The sequence below is a fragment of the Vanellus vanellus genome (genome assembly GCF_965231255.1).
Source record: "Vanellus vanellus genome assembly, chromosome: 7".
NCBI lineage: Eukaryota > Metazoa > Chordata > Aves > Charadriiformes > Charadriidae > Vanellus > Vanellus vanellus.
The window spans coordinates 2,990,270-3,008,852 of NC_138912.1; the positions used below are offsets into that span (position 1 = coordinate 2,990,270).

An 18,583-nucleotide genomic window follows, 5' to 3' on the forward strand; every position below is an offset into this window, starting at 1 on the left:
ATAATAATTAAGCCTCCTGCACATCAGTGTGTGCCTTCTATACACCGAAACCCTCCAAGTTAACTCAACAAAAGGAGAACTCTCCTCTTTTCTCAGTTTTCATTCAGCCACCCTGTCCCCTTGGGGCCCGGCTGAACTTGTGCTGCGATGACTGGGCAGGAGAAGTCCACCCTTGCCAACAGGGATATCCCAAAAGTCCAGACTAAGCCCTCTCACGCTGTTTTTGGAAGAGAAAACCCCAACCCTGCAGAGAATCGCTGTGCTTCCCTCTGCCTTGACTGCGGAGGGGAAGGAGATACACAGCTGATAACCGGGAGATGTGTTCGGGACATATGAAAAACGAACCCAAATTAAATAAAAAAAATAAATAAACAAAGGGCAAAGGGCAAAGACAGGTAAGGAGGAGAACCCAGTGCCCACAGCCTGCAGTACACGAGAAGGCAAGCAGCAGCAAATGCAAGAATCGCGCCTGCGTTTGCTATCCTGGAGCCGAACGCCGCACAGCCCGACCGAGCACAGCCCCGCTTGCCACCGCGATGCCAGCATGGGGTGGGTTGGAAGGGACCTTTAAGGGTCATTTGGTCCAACTCCTAATCCAAACCCACCTATTTACGAAGTTCTGCTTTTCAAACTACTTCTTGAAATTGAGTATCTACCAGCAAAGCATCCCTTTGGCTTTTAAATACTAAGTAAAACGAGGCAGCATCCTTCCTCAAAACTCGATTTTCTTATGATGCCCCACTTTCTACATGAAAGCAGCACCCCGAGTCTAGCGTGAAAGTCTCCATCTCTGGGTCCCGTCCTGGCTATCGTATAGCAAGACTTCATTCTTTCTATGCATTGCTTCAGTTATCCTCAAAGACACCCACTAACTTCTTGAAAGTTTAAACCAGCAAGAAGTAGGGCATCAAAAGCCGCACCATGTGCCGCCTTTCAACCTCCCGCTCATCTGATAAATTCATTACCTCCGCACGTTAATACATCGGTAGTGGAAAGAAACTGTAACGATGGGCATGAAAGCCATGAAATATTCATCGAGTAAACACTAAAAGAAATTTAAACATTTGGAAAGGGCTTAAAAGCTTTAACTACTGCAACTGCCAGGGTGCTTCCACCACATTTAAACTACGTAACAAGTGAAAATACAAGAGGAAGTAAAAGAATCCTGACTGTGATTAATACTGGCTAACTAATTAATAATTGAGTAACCAGGAATTATTGGAATGCTATGGACAGTACCATCTATAAATAGTCTGTCACAAATATTTGATAGCATAAAATTCTAATCGACGTGAAATACACATTTATTTATGCAAATCCAAATAAATAAATACTGGTTTGTATTTATAGAATCATAGAATCACAGAATCATAGGGTTGGAAGGGACCTCTGGAGATCATCTAGTCCAACCCCCCCGCCAGAGCAGGGCCACCTTAGAGCAGGTTGCACAGGAACGCGTCCAGGCGGGTTTGGAATGTCTCCAGAGATGGAGACTCCACCACCTCCCTGGGCAGCCTGTTCCAGTGCTCTACCACCCTCAAGGTAAAGAAGTTCCTCCTCATGTTTAGGTGGAACTTCCTATACTCAAGTTTGTGCCCGTTACCTCTTGTCCTGTCACTGGGCACCACCGAAAAGAGCCTGGCCCCATCCTCCTGGCACCCACCCTTTAAGTATTTATAAGCATGGTCCCCCCTCAACCGACTTTTTTCCAGACTAAAGAGACCCCATTCCTTCAGCCTTTCTTCATAAGAGAGGTGTTCCAGTCCCCTCCTCATCTCCATAGCCCTTTGCTGGACCCTCTCCAGCAGTTCCCTGTCCTTCTTGACCCGGGGAGCCCCGAACTGGACACAGTGCTCCAGATGTGGCCTCCCCGGGGCAGAGCAGAGGGGGAGGATGACCTCCCTCCACCTGCTGGCCACACTCAGCTTGATGCCCCCCAGGATGCCATTGGCCTTCTGGGCCACCAGGGCACATTGCTGGCTCAAAATTTATTTAATACAGTTGAATACTCCGAGTAAATGGCGGTGCAATTTCTCCAGTAAACGACAGCGCAATAAACCCCAGAATATGCTGATTTTAATGAAAGGGAAATTTTATGGTAGCAGTTTTGTGGTACTCTTGTAGGAAGCAAAATGGCTCTAGTGCTGAAAAGCTGAGCCATACAGATTAGGTATCCATGCTTAAAATAAGAATAAACCCAACATTTTAATTCAACAAATGTTTTAAAAATCAAGTCAGCCAAAATAACGACATGCAATAACTTATAACTGCTCTTTTCAGAATCAAAAGCGTCTTATCGGTTTGGATCCTTCATCAAATCAGCATGCAAAAGGAAAGCTGAATTTTTTTTGGTATTCTTCAGTTCTTTCTGTATTCTTTTAAATGGAGTTTTCTTGATATTTTAATCAAAACAATCTTTATTTTTGTATTCAAAAATACTGTATTAGTTCAACAGCTATCACACATATTTGATAATCCTATTATCTTCGAACTTTCTATATAGCGATACATTTTCGGCGTGCACGTACTTGTCTATCAGATGAAACTCTTTGCTTCTCACTGCAAAGTAATGAAGGCTTTGATATTTAGGAAAAAAAAACAGTTTAGTCGTACTAATCATTTCTAAATCGTATCACTGAAATTAAGATTTAATTAAAAGACGGATGATAAGATTGCTCTTCTCCATATTACCATACTTAAATTCAACACAGTTTTGAATTAAGCTTTGAAGATGAACAGCATCTGTGGAGAAACTCCCTTTTTACTAATCTTATTAAAATTCTGGGAAGTGATAAAACTAACAAGTTACTTCCCTTTCCCAGTTCCCATATTCTTACATATTCAGACCCATATTAATAACTTGCTCTTCTACTGCTCCAGGTGCCAGACAGGAGTAGGGCACTGGAACTACTTGATGTTATTTCAGCAGAGCCATTTCTTAGTAATTTTTTACTTATCTAAATTTTTATTTATGTTATTTATTTCAAAAGGCCTAAACAAAACAACATTAAGATTGTCATCACTAATGCCACACAGACCTCCCCTAACCCTGGTCTGTCAGTGCCCAGACAGAGCAGCGCTGAGCTGCACCTCCACTGCTCTCCAGCCTCAGATTTGCATAGAACCATGGAATGGTTTGTGTTGGAAGGGACCTTGAACATCACCTCATTCCACCCCCCTGCCCTGGCAGGGCCACCTCCCCCCAGCCCAGGTTGCTCCCAGCCCCGTCCAACCCGGCCTTGAACACCTCCAGGGATGGGGCAGCCACAGCTTCTCGGGGCACCCTGCGCCGGGGGCTCACCATCATCACAGGGAAACATTTCTTCCTCATATCTCATCGAAATCTCCCCTCTTCCAGTTTAAAGCCATTCCCCCTCGTCCCATCACTCCCCTCCCTGATCCAGAGCCCCCCCCAGCTCTCCTGGAGCCCCTTTAGGCACTGGAAGGGGCTCTGAGGTCTCCCCGGAGCCTTCTCTTCCCCAGGCTGACCCCCCCACCTCTCCCAGCCTGTCCTCCCAGCAGAGGGGCTCCAGCCCTCCCAGCATCTCCGGGGCCTCCTCTGGCCCCGCTCCAACAGCTCCGTGTCCTTCTGCTGTGGGGACCCCCCGAGCTGGAGGCAGCACTGCGGGGGGGTCTCCCCAGAGCAGAGCGCAGCAGAGGGGCACAACCCCCCCTCGCCCCGCTGGCCACCCTGGGGGGATGCAGTCCGGGGTGCCGGGGGCTCGCTGGGCTGCCAGCGCACACTGCCGGCTCATGGTGAGCTTCTCATCCACCGACACCCCCAGGTCCTTCTCCTCAGGGCGGCTCTCCAGCCGTTCTCCGCCCAGCCTGGAGTTGTGCTTGGGATTGCTGCAACCCACGTGCAGCACCTCGCACTTGGCCTTGTGGAACTTCACGAGGTTCAGTATGGGCCCACCTCTCCAGCCCATCCGGGTCCCTCTGGATGGCATCCCCTCCCCCCCCTTTTTTTTTCTGAAAGCGAACGCCTAACACCTAAATTCCTACAACTAAGGACCAAACCAATCAAAGCGGCCATCAGGCAGGCCTGGCATTCGATTGTTGCTTGGCTCTTCTTCCATAGAGGTATAAAGTTCACAGGCAGTTTAAAAACCAACCAACCCACCCACAAAAACACCCCCCTCTAAAGACTGGGTGTCAATAATAGTCACCTAAAAACTTGGCCGGATTTCACCACGCTGTTTATGCGGAACATGATCAGTTTTATTTCCCTTCAACCGAGTGGAAGGAGCAGCTATCCCTTCAGAAATCCCCCTCTGACATGAGCGTGGCCTCATGCACTGCCACCACCTTAGAGGGGGAACCACTGCCTGACAAACACCGCGCGCTATCGCAGGCGGCTAGCTAGGGTTAGGAAGGATAAGGACGTGTGCAAGTAAAATGTATCATCCCATCACATACCGGTAGAATCCATATCTTAAAAAAGCCCAACAAACCCTTCTTTGACCTGAACGAGCCCCTCTCCAGGACCGTAATGTGTTAGGATGTAGTTGTAGGAGGGCATGAAGCAAGAGGAAGAAATTCCAAAAATAGAAATGAGGATGAATAAAAGATGCTGCAGTGGACCGGCGAGCAGAAGATTGCTCTCAGGCCTTTGAAAAAGGCTTTTCCATTTTTCACCTGACCTAACCTTACGCAGGACACCTGCACTGTTGTCCAACTCCTCAAGTCCTGCCTTAGCTCGTATCATTAGAAAGCCCAGAACACATATAAAGACCATAGATCCTCATGATGTTCATCCTGCCGTCTAATTGATAATGTCTTTATTTCGTACGATCTGAGACCCCATCCCATCACGTTGGAGCTCGGCGCTGGCAGCTGCTGGGGGGTGGAGAGCTGGCAGCCCAGGCAGGAGGAGATGCCCTGTGCTTCTCCACCTCTCCCCAGGCTGTCTGCGCGTTTCCCGTACGTGGGAAAGAGAAAGTAACGAGTACAGCACCAGTCCTACCAGTCCTACCCAGATCAAATACAGAGGTCGCGTGGCACGATCAGCAGCTCATTAGTGGGGTTAAAGTCCTGGAAACACATCCAGGACTATGTCACCAGGGTGACCTCACCCGAAGTTCCTTTCCACACCCACTCCCATTCCCGCAAATTAAGCGATGTCCTTACTTGTTGTTGTTGTTGGTTGTGGTAATGCGGTTCCGTTGGGCGGCAAAGCTTGCGCAAACACAAAACTAACACAGAGCAGCAGGAGCGAGCAGGAATGTTCCATCCTGGACCTAAAGGAAAACAAAAGCGAAAGATCAATTCTCAGGTCAAATTCCCATTACGTTTTTTCCTCATGTCAGAACGAAGCTAAAAGAAAAAGCAATGTTTACTTTAGATGACGAAAGTTTTAAAACTTATTTTATACTCTCCCATTACCTTATTTAACTTTCAGTTTTGACGCAGAGGGAAAAGGAAGATGCCAGTTGTGCGCATTAAGAATTCATCAAGAACGTTTTAAATCCAAGAACAGGAGGATAACGCTCAGCCATCGTTCAAAGACAACAACAGAAATCAGGCCAGAAAAACTACTCTGCATCAGTAAAACACAGCAGCTGAGGACACCGAGGCATGGAGTCTGGGCGGCACTTATATTGATATATAAGACGAAAAACCGTAAGTACCAGTAGATGGAATCTTGAGAATAAATGCACATCAGAAATCGGGCACATATTTTTGGCGGTTGCTGCCATAGCTGCACGTATTATACCTTCTGCAAAGAGCCCGAGGAGGAGCAGCGGGGCTCCGACCGGTGACCAGGTGGGCTTTTACCACCAGTAACAACCACAAAGTTTAAATTAACTGTCACGAACCCTTGTTGGAGTTTCCTTACCCCACCTGGCTTTCCTGGAGACATACGCACGGCGCTTCAGAGACACGTTCCTTTGGAGGAACACGTGTGCTCCCAGTCTGCCAGCTATAACGCATTTCACCAAAGCCTTCCAAACAGAGCATTTCAGGTTTCGTGAGACCAGAAAATAATTTCCAGCGTAGAGACGGTTAGATAAAAGGCGTGATGAGAACATGCTGCTGCTTCGAAGACTATAGAGAAATTCAGGGAAATTAATAGTTGTAGATAAATGAGCTCGTCTGGAAATACTCTAGTCCTTCTAAATCAAGATTTATGTGGAAAAAATAAACCTTGTTATTAATTTGCGGTGCATTTATCCAGGCTCTAATGAACATATTAATTGTAAGAGGCTGCCATCTCAGCCATTAGCCAGTCTTGCTTGATTTAAATATATTTTCTTCGGCGTAACACGCAAACATTACTCCCTGTATTTCGCAAATGGCAGAACGCATCCAGACGGTGGCTCTACACCCATTGCTAAAATTATAACCATCGTAATACTGCACAACAAAGCTCCCCGATGTTTCAGTACAATGTATTTAATACTGCAATTTCCACAGGGCATTTTATACTACTGCATGAAAACAGACAAAAAAATCCAGGATCTTGGCGGCCATTAGAATAACCAGTAGAAAAATCCTTCCTTTCAATGTAAATTGGGAGAATCCACCAGAAATAATCTCTGGATAAGCTCGAACGTATACAAAACTTCTCTAACAGCAACTTTCACACCACCTTTTTGCCACCCTCACGTGCGGTACTCAGAAGCGAACCTTATTCCCAGCCTTGCCGTGATACCTGGGACTAAATTCAAATTCAGCACACACCCGGAATCTTTAAAAAAAGGAGACTTAAAAAGGAATTCTCTGGTGCTTTGAAGGGATGTGAGCAGCAGGAAGGCTCTCGCCGAGCCGGGCACGGGAGCTGCCAGCGAGGGCACCAGAAACTGCTGCTGCCTTCGGGAGCACACAGACCCTTAGAGGAAGGGCAGGGAGTAATCTCAGCTGCTCTTACAGCTCCTTATTTGTTTTCTTTTTTCAAGGCTCTGTTCGATAGGGAGCAGCCCTTCTGCCCGCGGAGAGCGGTTAAAGCACGCTGTGGGTAACCCCTTCCCGAAGAAACTGCAGGATGCCTTCTATGAGTTACCCCTCGGATGCGATTTTAAATTCTAAGTGCTATGAGAAAGTAGGAGTAAGAAAGAAAAATGAACATAAAGTAAGAAGACAAAATATATTTGAGAAAAAAAACTTTTTTTTTTTACAGGGGAGCACACACTCAACAGCATTTCTTTATTCCTGCTCCCCTTCTTACAGTTTGGAAGCTCAATGGATCTAGATAAAAAAACCCGTGCTCGTTTTTACATATAGCATCAAGAAAAAACAAATAAGCCATCTGGTTTGGTTCTGTTCCATTGAAAGAAATTAAATTAGATTGCTTTCCACTCTTGATCAGCACTGGACAAAGGTTCAAATTCCTCATTTCTGCAAGAAGTACCTGGCAAACTAAATCAAAATCTTAATTTCATAGTTACCCAGCGATGCCTCAGACACTTGAAAATTCAAAACAGCGTTAGAGAAAACACAATCATGAAGAATCTTAATTCTTTGATTTTTTAATCAAACAGGCTTTTGCAATAACTGCCATGCGATCCCATTAGATACCTGTACAAAGCTGGAAATGTCAGTCTCACATACTTAGTCAATAATTACAAATAGTCTCAAGCCGGGCTGCACTAAAAATTTCCTCTTTAATAATGAGCGAAGAAAGAATAAGAAAAAAATATTATTAGCATCAAACTATTTTTTTTAAATACCTTTTTTTTTTTTTTTCTTCCAGTCCAGCTTCCTACTGACAGATTGACTCGTTCAATTCCTTCTACTACTGTTTGTCGTTTAAGCAGCCTCCCTGTCTGACACTAACAGGCTCAGTCGACAGCCAGGTTAACCCTGAACTAGTCATTCTTAGGAGCAGACGACTAATTATGCCCAACAGCTTATTGCAAAACGTATGGGCGTTACCAGCGCATGCAGACCTGCTCTGACAACTGCCCCCCAGCTTTGTCGGCACCAGACCCATCCCCTCACCCCGAAACGCTCCAGCTTCAAGAAATCACTTTAGCCAGGTCTAACGCAATAAAATCAAACCCATTTTTGGTTTGCTATGACAGTCACCACAGCAAGGGACCATACTGCTATCAACTATATGAAGTTTTATAGCTGGGCTATAAAGTTTTATACGTGAAGTTTGTATGTGAAGTTTTATAACTACTTGGGCTGAGTTAAACAAATGTATTTTCTCAGTCTTGTCTACTTTGTCAACATTGTAAGGGCCAAGTATGAAATTAATATTTAGATGTAGTAGGGAAAAAAAAAAACCAAGCTGTATTTAAAAAAAAACAAACGACCCCCCAAATTTAAGACCATCACCGGCCCTAAAAACCTACAAGTCATTGGGAATTTTTCTGGTCAGCAAAACAAACACCCCCAGTGGAATTTGGTATAATTTTGGAAACGATCCATATTATAAAAATCCAGCAAAGGTACATTGTATTTAGCATGATCTATAACCTTCCAAAATTTAACAAGTTGCCATTCTAAAGCACTGGTGTGTGCTGGAAGCTCAAAGGACGCAGCGGCAGTTCACGTAAACCGAGGGGAGGGGAAAAGAAGGAAGAAGGGTTCGGAAATATGGAATAAAGCCAGACCACAAGCGGAATCAACAGGGAAAGGGCTGGCGTTGCCAGGGACGAGGTGCTGAACGCTGCACTTCGCCAACTTTAATGCTTTAACACCCTCGGCAAAGGCGGCTGAAATCCGCCGGCCGGTGGGGTAGTCAATCCCGGCGGCTTCGCCGAAGGGTACTGCGGCGCTCACCATGAAAACACAGCCAGCTCGTTAAAAATAAAATAAAATAAAATAAAATAAAATAAAATAAAATAAAATAAAATAAAATAAAATAAAATAAAATAAAATAAAATAAAATAAAATAAAATAAAATAAAATAAAATAAAATAAAATAAATAAAATGGTAATTGAAGTGCTGGCAGGTTTCCAAAAGACTGGAAAGCGCAAAGAACGTCAACACTTCTCACAAAGTTACCGCTATGGGGGTTTTATAGGTACAAAACCCACACCAGATCATCCTTCCCGCGTCTGTTCTCCTGAACGTGTAAAGGATAACTTGGAGGATACAGTGGATGCCCCGGAATTTAACCAGAAATGAACACATCGACAAAGATTAAGCAAATTCCGGCATCTCATTTTTGGCCGCAGCACTTTATTTCTGCTTGCTAAAGAAAGAAGGATTAAGCCTTCCGGCAGCCTTAGGTGCCGCAGCACGGCAGCAGACGCAAGGATGCTCAGGCAGACGGAGCTCAGCACGACCCAGTAGTAAACACTGCTCTTCACACCGGGGTGGATGGGGAGGCGAGCAAGTTGCAATACCATAAAACCACTGCAAACTTTCCTCTGTATTTATATTTACGTACATGGCATACAGGACTTCAACTACCTGATTTTTATTTTTTTTATTTTTTTTTTTTAAATAAAAAATCCCACCGCCACAGGCACAGCAGCATTTTCCACCCTCCTGTAGGGACAGTGTCATGATACAGTCTATTAAAAAAAAAAAAAAAAATAATCAGAAAGGACAAGAGCCAGGTAAAGACATATACTGTTGTTGTTACACAGCTCTGCTGTAAGGGCGCTGCTGCCCGCCTGGAAAAAGAAATAGGAACTGCTCTCATAACCGTATGGGATAAAACACATTTTTATTTACTTATATCCTACTACCTCCGGCCTTTATTTCATGGATATACGTGGGTGAACGGCTCGGGACCTTAAAGTTTAACTCTGCGGAACAATATTTTTTTTGTAGTGAAGGATTCTTACCTATTTCTGATTATCTGAAGCCTCAAAAAGGTGCCAGAGATTCCTGTTACAACCAGTTTTAACAGACGGCATTGTTACAGATAAACGCTTCTCTGTCCAACAGCCAACTTGACACCCCAACGCAAACAAACACAAAATGATTCACCGCAAAATTGCCGAGCAAACTCAAATCCCGGCAAAGAGGCAGAGCACTTCAAATCCGACGCAACGGCGGAAGGATGTGCTGCAGGGGCGCGCGTGGAGCCCGCGCACAGCTCTGCCCGGCAGCGGGAGCGCCGCCACCGCCGCTCGCGCAGCCCCAGCTCCCCAAAAGGGGAGAAAACGGCGTGATTTTCGGGGATTCTGAGATTAGTACGCACGCTCAATTTTCTCTGCCGGCTGCAGAACTGAATTCTCATCTGGCCCTGAAGAGTAAAACCTGGGGTTTAAGAAAACAGGCTAATAAAACCTTTGCCGCGCTGCGTGGCATCGCTACGGCCGTGTGGCTTCTTTCAAGGAGGCTGAGGCACAAGGTGCTTCCCAAAGGGTGAAACGGGTACCCCTTCCCCGCATCCTCCCAAAGCAGGAATAAAACAGCGGAACATCCCAACTAACGCACAGGATGGTGGAGAGGATGTTGGCTGTTGGGTTTTGGGTTCCTCCCCCCCCCCCAGGCTGTAGTATCATGTAGCTCAGGTCATGGCCCAGATTTGTAGTGCTAAAAAAGTAATTTCCTAAAGGGCAAGCGTTATCAATTCAGAAAAAAAAAAAAAAAAAAAGAATAATTAAAAATGAGAGGCATGAGAGCATTGTCACTGTAGGCTGACAAAGGCGTTGGCACCCGGGACGTTGGCCATGCCAAGAGCAAGCCCCCGCCCAAGAAGTTTATAAAAACCAAGCAAAAAATGTCTCCAAAAAAAGGGAAGGGGGGAGGCCACCCTCTCCCCTTTCTCTACCTTTTCTCCTTTTGCTCCGCCTGTTTTCACCCGAAACCTCCCCCCCACAAACACAGCTGGTCCCACTGGAGAGCGCCTTGATCCCCGGAGTCCGTGTCCTACAGCGTGCCGAGGTTGTCCTACCTGGAGCAGACGAGCCGGCACGGTGCCGTGTCCCCCCCGGCCGGGAACCCCGGGCACCGGGAGCAGCTCTCGGCTCCCATTGGGCTGACCACAGCGACTTTCTCTTTCCTGAAGCTCTGCCATTCCCACGGCGTCTCCGCCGACCAACCTTAGCACACCCGGCAGCGCCCAGTTACAGTTTAACTGGAATAGCTCTTTCATGAGTTCGGTTTTGGTTGGGACTTTATTGCGGCGTGACGTCACAAGGCGGGTAAGAAAGCGTTACTGTGGCATTTCAGACAAAATTATTGCTCTGAATTCTGTTTCTAGGAAATAAGTGGAAAAAGAAGTGCTCCTTTCCACCCCAAAGGAACGGGGGGAAAGCGGGAGCTTGCAGAAAGATGGACTTCAAGACAGGTGGCCTGGACAGGTGTACTCTTCGCTGGGTAAAAAACTGGCTGGATGGCCGTGCCCAGAGAGTGGTGGTGAATGGAGTTAAATCCAGTTGGTGTCCGGTCACAAGTGGTGTCCCCCAGGGCTCCGTGCTGGGGCCTGTTCTCTTCAATACCTTTATCAATGACCTGGATGAGGGGACCGAGTACACCCTCAGTAAGTTCGCAGATGACACTAGGCTAGGGGGGCGTGTTGGTGTGCTTGAGGGTGAGTTGGCTCTGCAGAGGGATCTGGACAGACTGGATCAATGGGCTGAGGCCAATGGTATGAGGTTCAACAAGGCCAAGTGCCGGGTCCTCCACTTGGGTCACACCAACCCCATGCAGCACTACAGGACTGGGGTGGAGTGGCTGGAAAGCTGCCTGGCAGAAAAGGACCTGGGGCTGTTGGTGGACAGCCGGCTGAGCATGAGCCAGCAGTGTGCCCAGGTGGCCAAGGCGGCCAACGGCATCCAGGCCTGCATCAGGAATGGTGTGGGGAGCCGGACTGGGGAAGTGATCGTCCCCCTGTACTCGGCACTGGTGAGGCCCCACCTCAAGTACTGCGTTCAGTTTTGGGCCCCTCACTACAAGAAGGACATTGAGGTGTTGGAGCGTGTCCAGAAAAGGGCTACAAAGCTGGTGAGGGGTCTGGAGGACAATCTTATGAGGAACGACTGAGGGAACTGGGGTTGTTCAGCCTGGAGAAGAGGAGGCTGAGGGGAGACCTTATCACCCTCTACAACTACCTGAAAGGAGGTTTTAGAGAGATGGGAGCTGACCTCTTCTCCCTGGCGACAAGTGATAGGACAAGAGGAAATGGGTTCACGTTATGTCAGGGGAGGTTTAGATTGGATATTAGGAAACACTTTTTCACTGAAATGGTTATTAAACATTGGAACAGGCTGCCCAGGGAGGGGGTGGGTTCGCCATCCCTGGAGGTGTTTAAAAAAGGGCAGAGGGGGTACGTGGGGACACGGTTTAGAAGTGGTTTTGTCAGGGGAGGGTAATGGTTGGACTTGATGATCTTAAAGGTCCCTTCCGACCTCAGCGATTCTGTGATTCTAAGATAACTCAATATAACAGCGGAGGGTAGCGCTGAGTCCCGGCACCCCCCGACCAAAAGGTCATGTTCTCCGTCGCCGTCCCCACCTTGGGCGGTTGGCATCAAAGCCTGTGGAGCAGCAGGACCTCGGGCACGGGCCATCAGCTGGAAACAGCTTTTCAGTATTCCTCTTGTTTGGGGTAACCACCCGATAACGATTTGTTTCTTGGAGTTATACCTTAAGCCCCAAATCCAATTTCCAGGAGTTTGGTAAAAGTCCCATGTTTTGCCCTGCTTTAAAATGAAGCTTTAGGAAAAAAAAAAAAAAAAAAAAAAAAAAAAAAATCAGGTATCTTTCCCCTTTTCTTTCTTCAAATCCCTGTAATTCTGCCTCAGAGATTGACAACGTCCTAAAATCCAGAGGAAAAAAAAAAAAAAGACAAGGACGCTCAGCGCAGCCCAGCGAGCGGCCAGAAACTCGGGCAGGGACCGCTCTGCCTGGGAAACGTCACTCGAAACTCAGCTGCGCGCGGTGCCGCGTGGCTGTCCCTCAGAGGCACGGCAGAAACCACCACCCTGCGATGAAAAGTTAAATTTCATCACAAAAACGTATTTTTTAGGGGACTGTCTGCAGCACGCTCGCTGTTGGGGGTTTTTTGTACGAATAAATAAAAGCTTGCTTTCTGACCTCTTCAGCAACAGCAAGAGAATTTATGGATAAATATCTAGCATTCAAAATCATGTGTAATTTAATATGACTGCTCAAAAAATTCTATCTGACAATAACAATTCCTCCTGTATTCTATACGGATACCTGCAACAAAGATCATTTAAAGGAGATGGAAATAATTAGATTACAAAAATACAAATTAGAATAATCACTTACACGCAAGAGATTGAGTGAGGCAAAGGACCAATTAAACTGAACAAAAATGATTTCCCATTTAGAGTAATCAGGCTTGATAGACTGTCTTACTTGCTTCGTCACCTCATCTCTAATTCAGGTAGACAAATTATTGCATTTGCTTTCATTTTCATGTAAGAAGAGGTCAGCACATGCAGCACAGAGTACGCGTATGACAAAAATACACGGCGGACAGTGGAGAAATGACGATTTCTGACGTGGCCGAGGCCAGTTTCTCAGGCCAGCACGCTCGCGATCTGCAGGGCACGCGCGTTCATGGACCACACACGGCTTAATGAGGTTTTATAGAGAAAACCACGTTATCTGTTCAAAACAGTTATGCTTAAAGATACATAACCCCACAGACAAAACACACCGCTTCTGTAGTAATAATTTTTTAAATTGTACTGACCCGGGATAGCTGCTCCTACCTGCCTTTGTGGGTCTTATGAGCCGGTCTCAGAACCCGGGGCGGGGTTGACGTGCCACCATTACCCAAGTGACATTTGCCGCGTTAAAAACGGTGAGAAAGTTTTCAATCAATCGGGTTCTACAAGCGCACCCCAGCGCAGGAGGCGGCGGCGCTGGGAATGACGGTGATCTGTTTTCTCCGATTTGCTTGGGGTTTTTTGGTCCTATCGCTGGCCAGGATTAGACTCAAAGCAGTTACAAAGATACGCGATGTGATAAATTGTATTTAAACACATCTAGATGTGTTTAAAACCAGGAACATAACGAACTTTGCCTGCAGCCTTCATTTTGGAAAACTACGCGTATTCTGCTCGTGTATTACATATCTGGTTTATCTGCAGCCTCATTGTTCTGGAAATGAAGGGGAAAAAAAAAAAAAAAAAAAAAAAAAAAGAGAAACTTCTTTTTCAGGCTGTGCTGAGTGGCTTTCAACGAAGCAATAAAAAGGCTGTGAAGATTTTTGGGACATCATATTTAAAACTGCACAGGTCAGACTTGGAACAGTCAGTTTGCATATCGCAGAAATTCAAAATCAGGAAAAGGGCACAGGGGATATAAGAGAGAGCAGGAACCACAACTTCAGAGAGACAGAGATATGAAAATTATTTTCGAATTCAGAATGGTATTTCCATGCTGCGATAAAAAAGGTTAGGATGACTGATACATGCTCTCTCTCACAGATGTACATTTACTCACCAACACTTTTTAAAGAACTTTTTTTGCCAGTGTTTGCAGTTACGTGACCAGCTTCTGCAGGGACCAACAGGCTCAGCGGGTGCACCTCTGAAGCAGTCACAATCCGCCTGCCCTGGCTATGGCTGAGACCAGCACTGATTTAAACTGAGCCAGGGTGAGCCAGTCCACACTAACGGGAATAAATAAAGTATAATTAATCAATGAGACCCCCCCACAGTGCTGCCTCCAGCTCGGGAGGTCCCCAAAGCAGAAGGACACGGAGCTGTTGGAGCGGGGCCAGAGGAGGCCCCGGAGATGCTGGGAGGGCTGGAGCCCCTCTGCTGGGAGGACGGGCTGGGAGAGGTGGGGGGGGTCAGCCTGGGGAAGAGAAGGCTCTGGGGAGACCTTATTGTGGCCTTCCAGTCCCTAAGGAGGCTCCAGGAGAGCTGGGAGGGACTTTTTACAAGGGCATGGAGTTATAGGATGAGGGGGAACGGCTTTAAACTGGGAGAGGGGAGATTGAGATGACATATTAGGAAGAAATGTTTCCCTGTGGGGGCGGTGAGCCCCCGGCGCAGGGTGCCCCGAGAAGCTGTGGCTGCCCCATCCCTGGAGGTGGTCAAGGCCGGGTTGGACGGGGCTGGGAGCAACCTGGGCTGGGGGGAGGTGGCCCTGCCCAGGGCAGGGGGGGGGGACTGGATGGTCTTCAAGGTCCCTTCCAACCCAAACCATTCCATGATTCAATGAAGCCAGCAAGCAAATTATAATTTATAAAACAGCTGCCCACCTGACGATGCAACGACTGGCCCTATTGGTAGATGCAGCATTATTTTCAGATGTGATGAGCACCATTATGGATGTCTGTCTGTGAAGCTCAGACTGCCATAACCAGGAGCTATAGTTCCAAAGTCAATGCACTGAGGAGACTATTTTGCAATTTTCTTACCTAATGTACAGAAAAGTGTTTAAATATTCCTGAAAAAATAAACAAAATTCCAGTAGTTCCTTCCATTAAAAAAAACAACAAACAAAAAAAAAACCCACCTGCCCACGTAGTTAACCTATGTTAACTAAAAAAATCCCCTAATAATAATATTTTTAAAAGATTCCTACCTCTTATGTTATAAACTGAGGCTTAAATCATTAAGGAGGAAGTTAGAACAACTCCCATGATTTCAGTGTTATAAATTAAATGAGTCATGTTTTATTTAGGTGTTTACGGAACTACAAGAGGATTAATCCTAAATACAACCAATACAGCTGTAAAGCGCTCAATAATACGGCGGAGCAAAAATGTTCTTGACAAGTCCCCGAGGCCGTTCCCTCCCCACGGGCCGGACCGACTATACCCACCCTGTTCTTGGCACCTCAGTCGGAAGCGCGTATCCAAATCTCCTCCTCTTCAGCATCCCTCAGCTCTCTGTTCCAGTCCTTCACTTTTTCTTTTTATTTATTTATTTATTTTTTTAATTTATTTTCCCTGTGTAGAGTCAGCCCACTGCTCCTTCTCCGCCCACCCAGAGAGACGGATTACAAACTATTCCCGTTGGAGCTTCCTACGCTTGGAGACAGGCGTCTCCCTTGAATCACCTCTTCTGCAAACTCATTAACAGCAGCAATTCTTTCAGCCTCTCCAAACACCTCGCTCCCAAACCCCAGCAATTCTCATGACTCTCTTCTGGACTCTCTCAGCCCAAGATCCTTCCCGAAGTCCTGATGCTCCGAGTAAGCCCTCACCAGCCCAAAAGGCAGAGGGACCGTCAGTTCACTATCTCATAGGGTCATATATTTTACGCATCGTGACATGGGATGGATCAGACAGGTCCTTTCCCAAGTTCTCCTATGGAGACAAACTACAGCCACTCTCACGGTGCCGCTGATGACTCCTGCTTCAGCCTCTGCAACTGCTCCGTATCTGCATGCCGTCCCCTCCACAACGTTGCCCTAATTAGTCAAAATTGCTTTGAGTGCCATAATCCCATCCTTCCCAGGCAAGCCGAGCCATTAATAGACACAATACATAACAACATCCAGGCTGCTGTGAAGGCCACACACCTGCACTCTTCAGGGTAGAGTTTTTCCACTTAACAGCTGCTCTGAAAGCACTGGTTTCATCGCATCCATCTTTTCCTAATGTGCTTCTGAGAAAGCATCGTCTCTGAGACAGGGGCGAAACCCCACTACAACATCTACGGGTTCTGCTGAAACCCATAAAGCGCGTTACACTCTCACGGGAAAAGCCCGGTTTGACAGGACATGTCACTCCCTACACATCTTTCCAACAGTTTCCAGGGGGTTACTGGTATTTAATTGTTTCGGTATTCTTCCTGGAAACGGAGTTAAGCTGACCTGCCTGGGAAACCTCCAGCGTCTCCTCGTCTCCTTCCCACAGTGGGCTCACGTAATGCCCTCCGCCCGCTCTCACGACGCCTCCTGGCCCCTGCGAGCTCCCAAACGCAAACCTGGAGATTGCTCCAGCCTGTTCTCAGATGAGGATTTCCCACAGGCCACCCACCTAACCCTCATCCAAAGGCGAATTTGCCCTTCCCGTGTCGCAGCCCGGGTTCCCCTCCCTGCACCCCTGGGACCACGCGGCGTGGCTCCTGCTGGGCTGGGTTGCCCGTTCCCCGCTTGTCCCCAGGCAGGGCAGGCACTGAGCGTCCTCGGCCGGGGAGGAGAGCTAAGCCACCGCTCTTCCATACCTTTTTCCACCTACCTTCAAGCATTCACGTAGGCAGCCCCTGAAGGACCGCTTCCATCGGTGACACTTAAGCCCAGCCACTCGCAGCCACCTCGTGAAGGAACAAGCTGCAAAGGAGCACAACGACATCGACTCCGCAAAAACAGAAGTCTTTTCAGAAACCAGAAAATTCACGAGAAGTTGATTCTTCTCTTTTTGGTTCCAGGGGAAAAAAAAAAAAAAACTCTCTCCCTCACGTCTTAACTGCAGCGCCCGGTCCTTCCCCCAAACAGCACCGTGCAGCTCTGGGGAAGAGAGCTCCTCGTTGCGCTAACGACCTTGCCCTGCAATGCCAGGTCGGAGCCCAAATTCCACCGCACGACAGCTTCAGCCGGAGCAGAAGAGATAGAAACCGCAAACCAGAACAGCAAATCCTGGAGCGCGATGCCACCATCGCTCCACCTGCGCGCGTCCCGGTGTCACCGCCCCGATAACCTCACCTTACCCGCGGTCCGTGCTCGCGTCGCGCGCCAGCCGGTGACTCCATAGGCAGGCGCGATTCTCGACCCACTGCTTCCCCACAAAGCACAAAAGGTGCCGTAAAAGTCTTCCTTGAGCTACGGGAAGAGCTGAACTAGTCGTCTGCAGCATCTAAATCGCAGTATCTCTGCGGGCTCGTCAGATCATCCTCCAGCGTGAACCTCCATCGTACGATCGCCCATTTTCTGACTTCTACCGTGCCGTTGAGCTCGGGCTTATTCCCTTTTTTTATGACCACTTTCACCATTTCCTTTTTGCTAACGTGCCCGGTCGCAGCAGCGGTTTCCGCAGCGCCGGGCTGCGTGCAGGAAAATTAAGAACTACACCTTGCTCTTAGTCATTAGCGGAACTACCTCCAGAAAGCGAGCAACATATGCTTTAACTACCGCCGATCGCAGAATTTATGAAATAGTTATTAGTATCACGAGCCAGCCACGCAATTTTATATATAGAAAAGCATATAATCAGCGAGGGGCCAGCCCTGCCCCGGCACAGGAGAGCGTTTTCACGAGCATCGGAATAACCCCAGCTATTGGAGTGTACGGAGGGGAGCCAATCTACCCAAAGACAGCGCAGGCGAAAAGGCCTCGTCCTTTTTTTGGCGGGGGAGGTTTATAAATTGCCTGGGCTCTCACTGCTAACCTCGACTTGCTCCGTCAATCCCTTTCCTACTCCAGATCGCTAGAAATTCTACATCAGAGGCTAAATCCTAAAAGATGCTTTGAAGTTTAGAGAGAGATACTTAGCCAGAAGAAATTACATCCAGATAATGAGATACAACTTTAAACTGAAAAGCCTGGGCAAATCTGTCATAGAATCATAGAATGGTTTGGGCTGGAAGGGACCTTTAAGTGCCATCTAGTCCAACCCCCCTGCCCTGAGCAGGGACATCTTCAACCCAACCAGGTTGCTCAGAGCCCCATCCAACCTGACCTTGAATGTTTCCAGGGATGGGGCAGTGGTGGCACGTCCTCGTCCTGTCACGAGGATGAGCTCCAGCGCATTGTGAAGGAGAGGGGCAGTGGTGGCACGGGCAGCGCAGGCAGGACGCCC

The 18,583-nt window shown here is 47.5% G+C and overlaps 1 protein-coding gene across 1 annotated transcript in view; it reads right to left on the minus strand.

Annotated features, from left to right (window-relative positions):
* Positions 1–17,549, minus strand: part of PTPRE (protein tyrosine phosphatase receptor type E) — a 55,734-nt gene extending 38,185 nt beyond the window's left edge. The window contains exons 1-2 of the mRNA XM_082486596.1: positions 17,491–17,549; positions 5,131–5,240 (exon numbers count right to left, since the gene is read on the minus strand). Of these exons, the coding sequence (XP_082342722.1) occupies positions 5,131–5,240; positions 17,491–17,537 (157 nt within the window). The 5' untranslated portion in view covers positions 17,538–17,549. The remainder of the gene's footprint in view (positions 1–5,130; positions 5,241–17,490) is intronic.
* Positions 17,550–18,583: the final 1,034 nt, after the last annotated feature.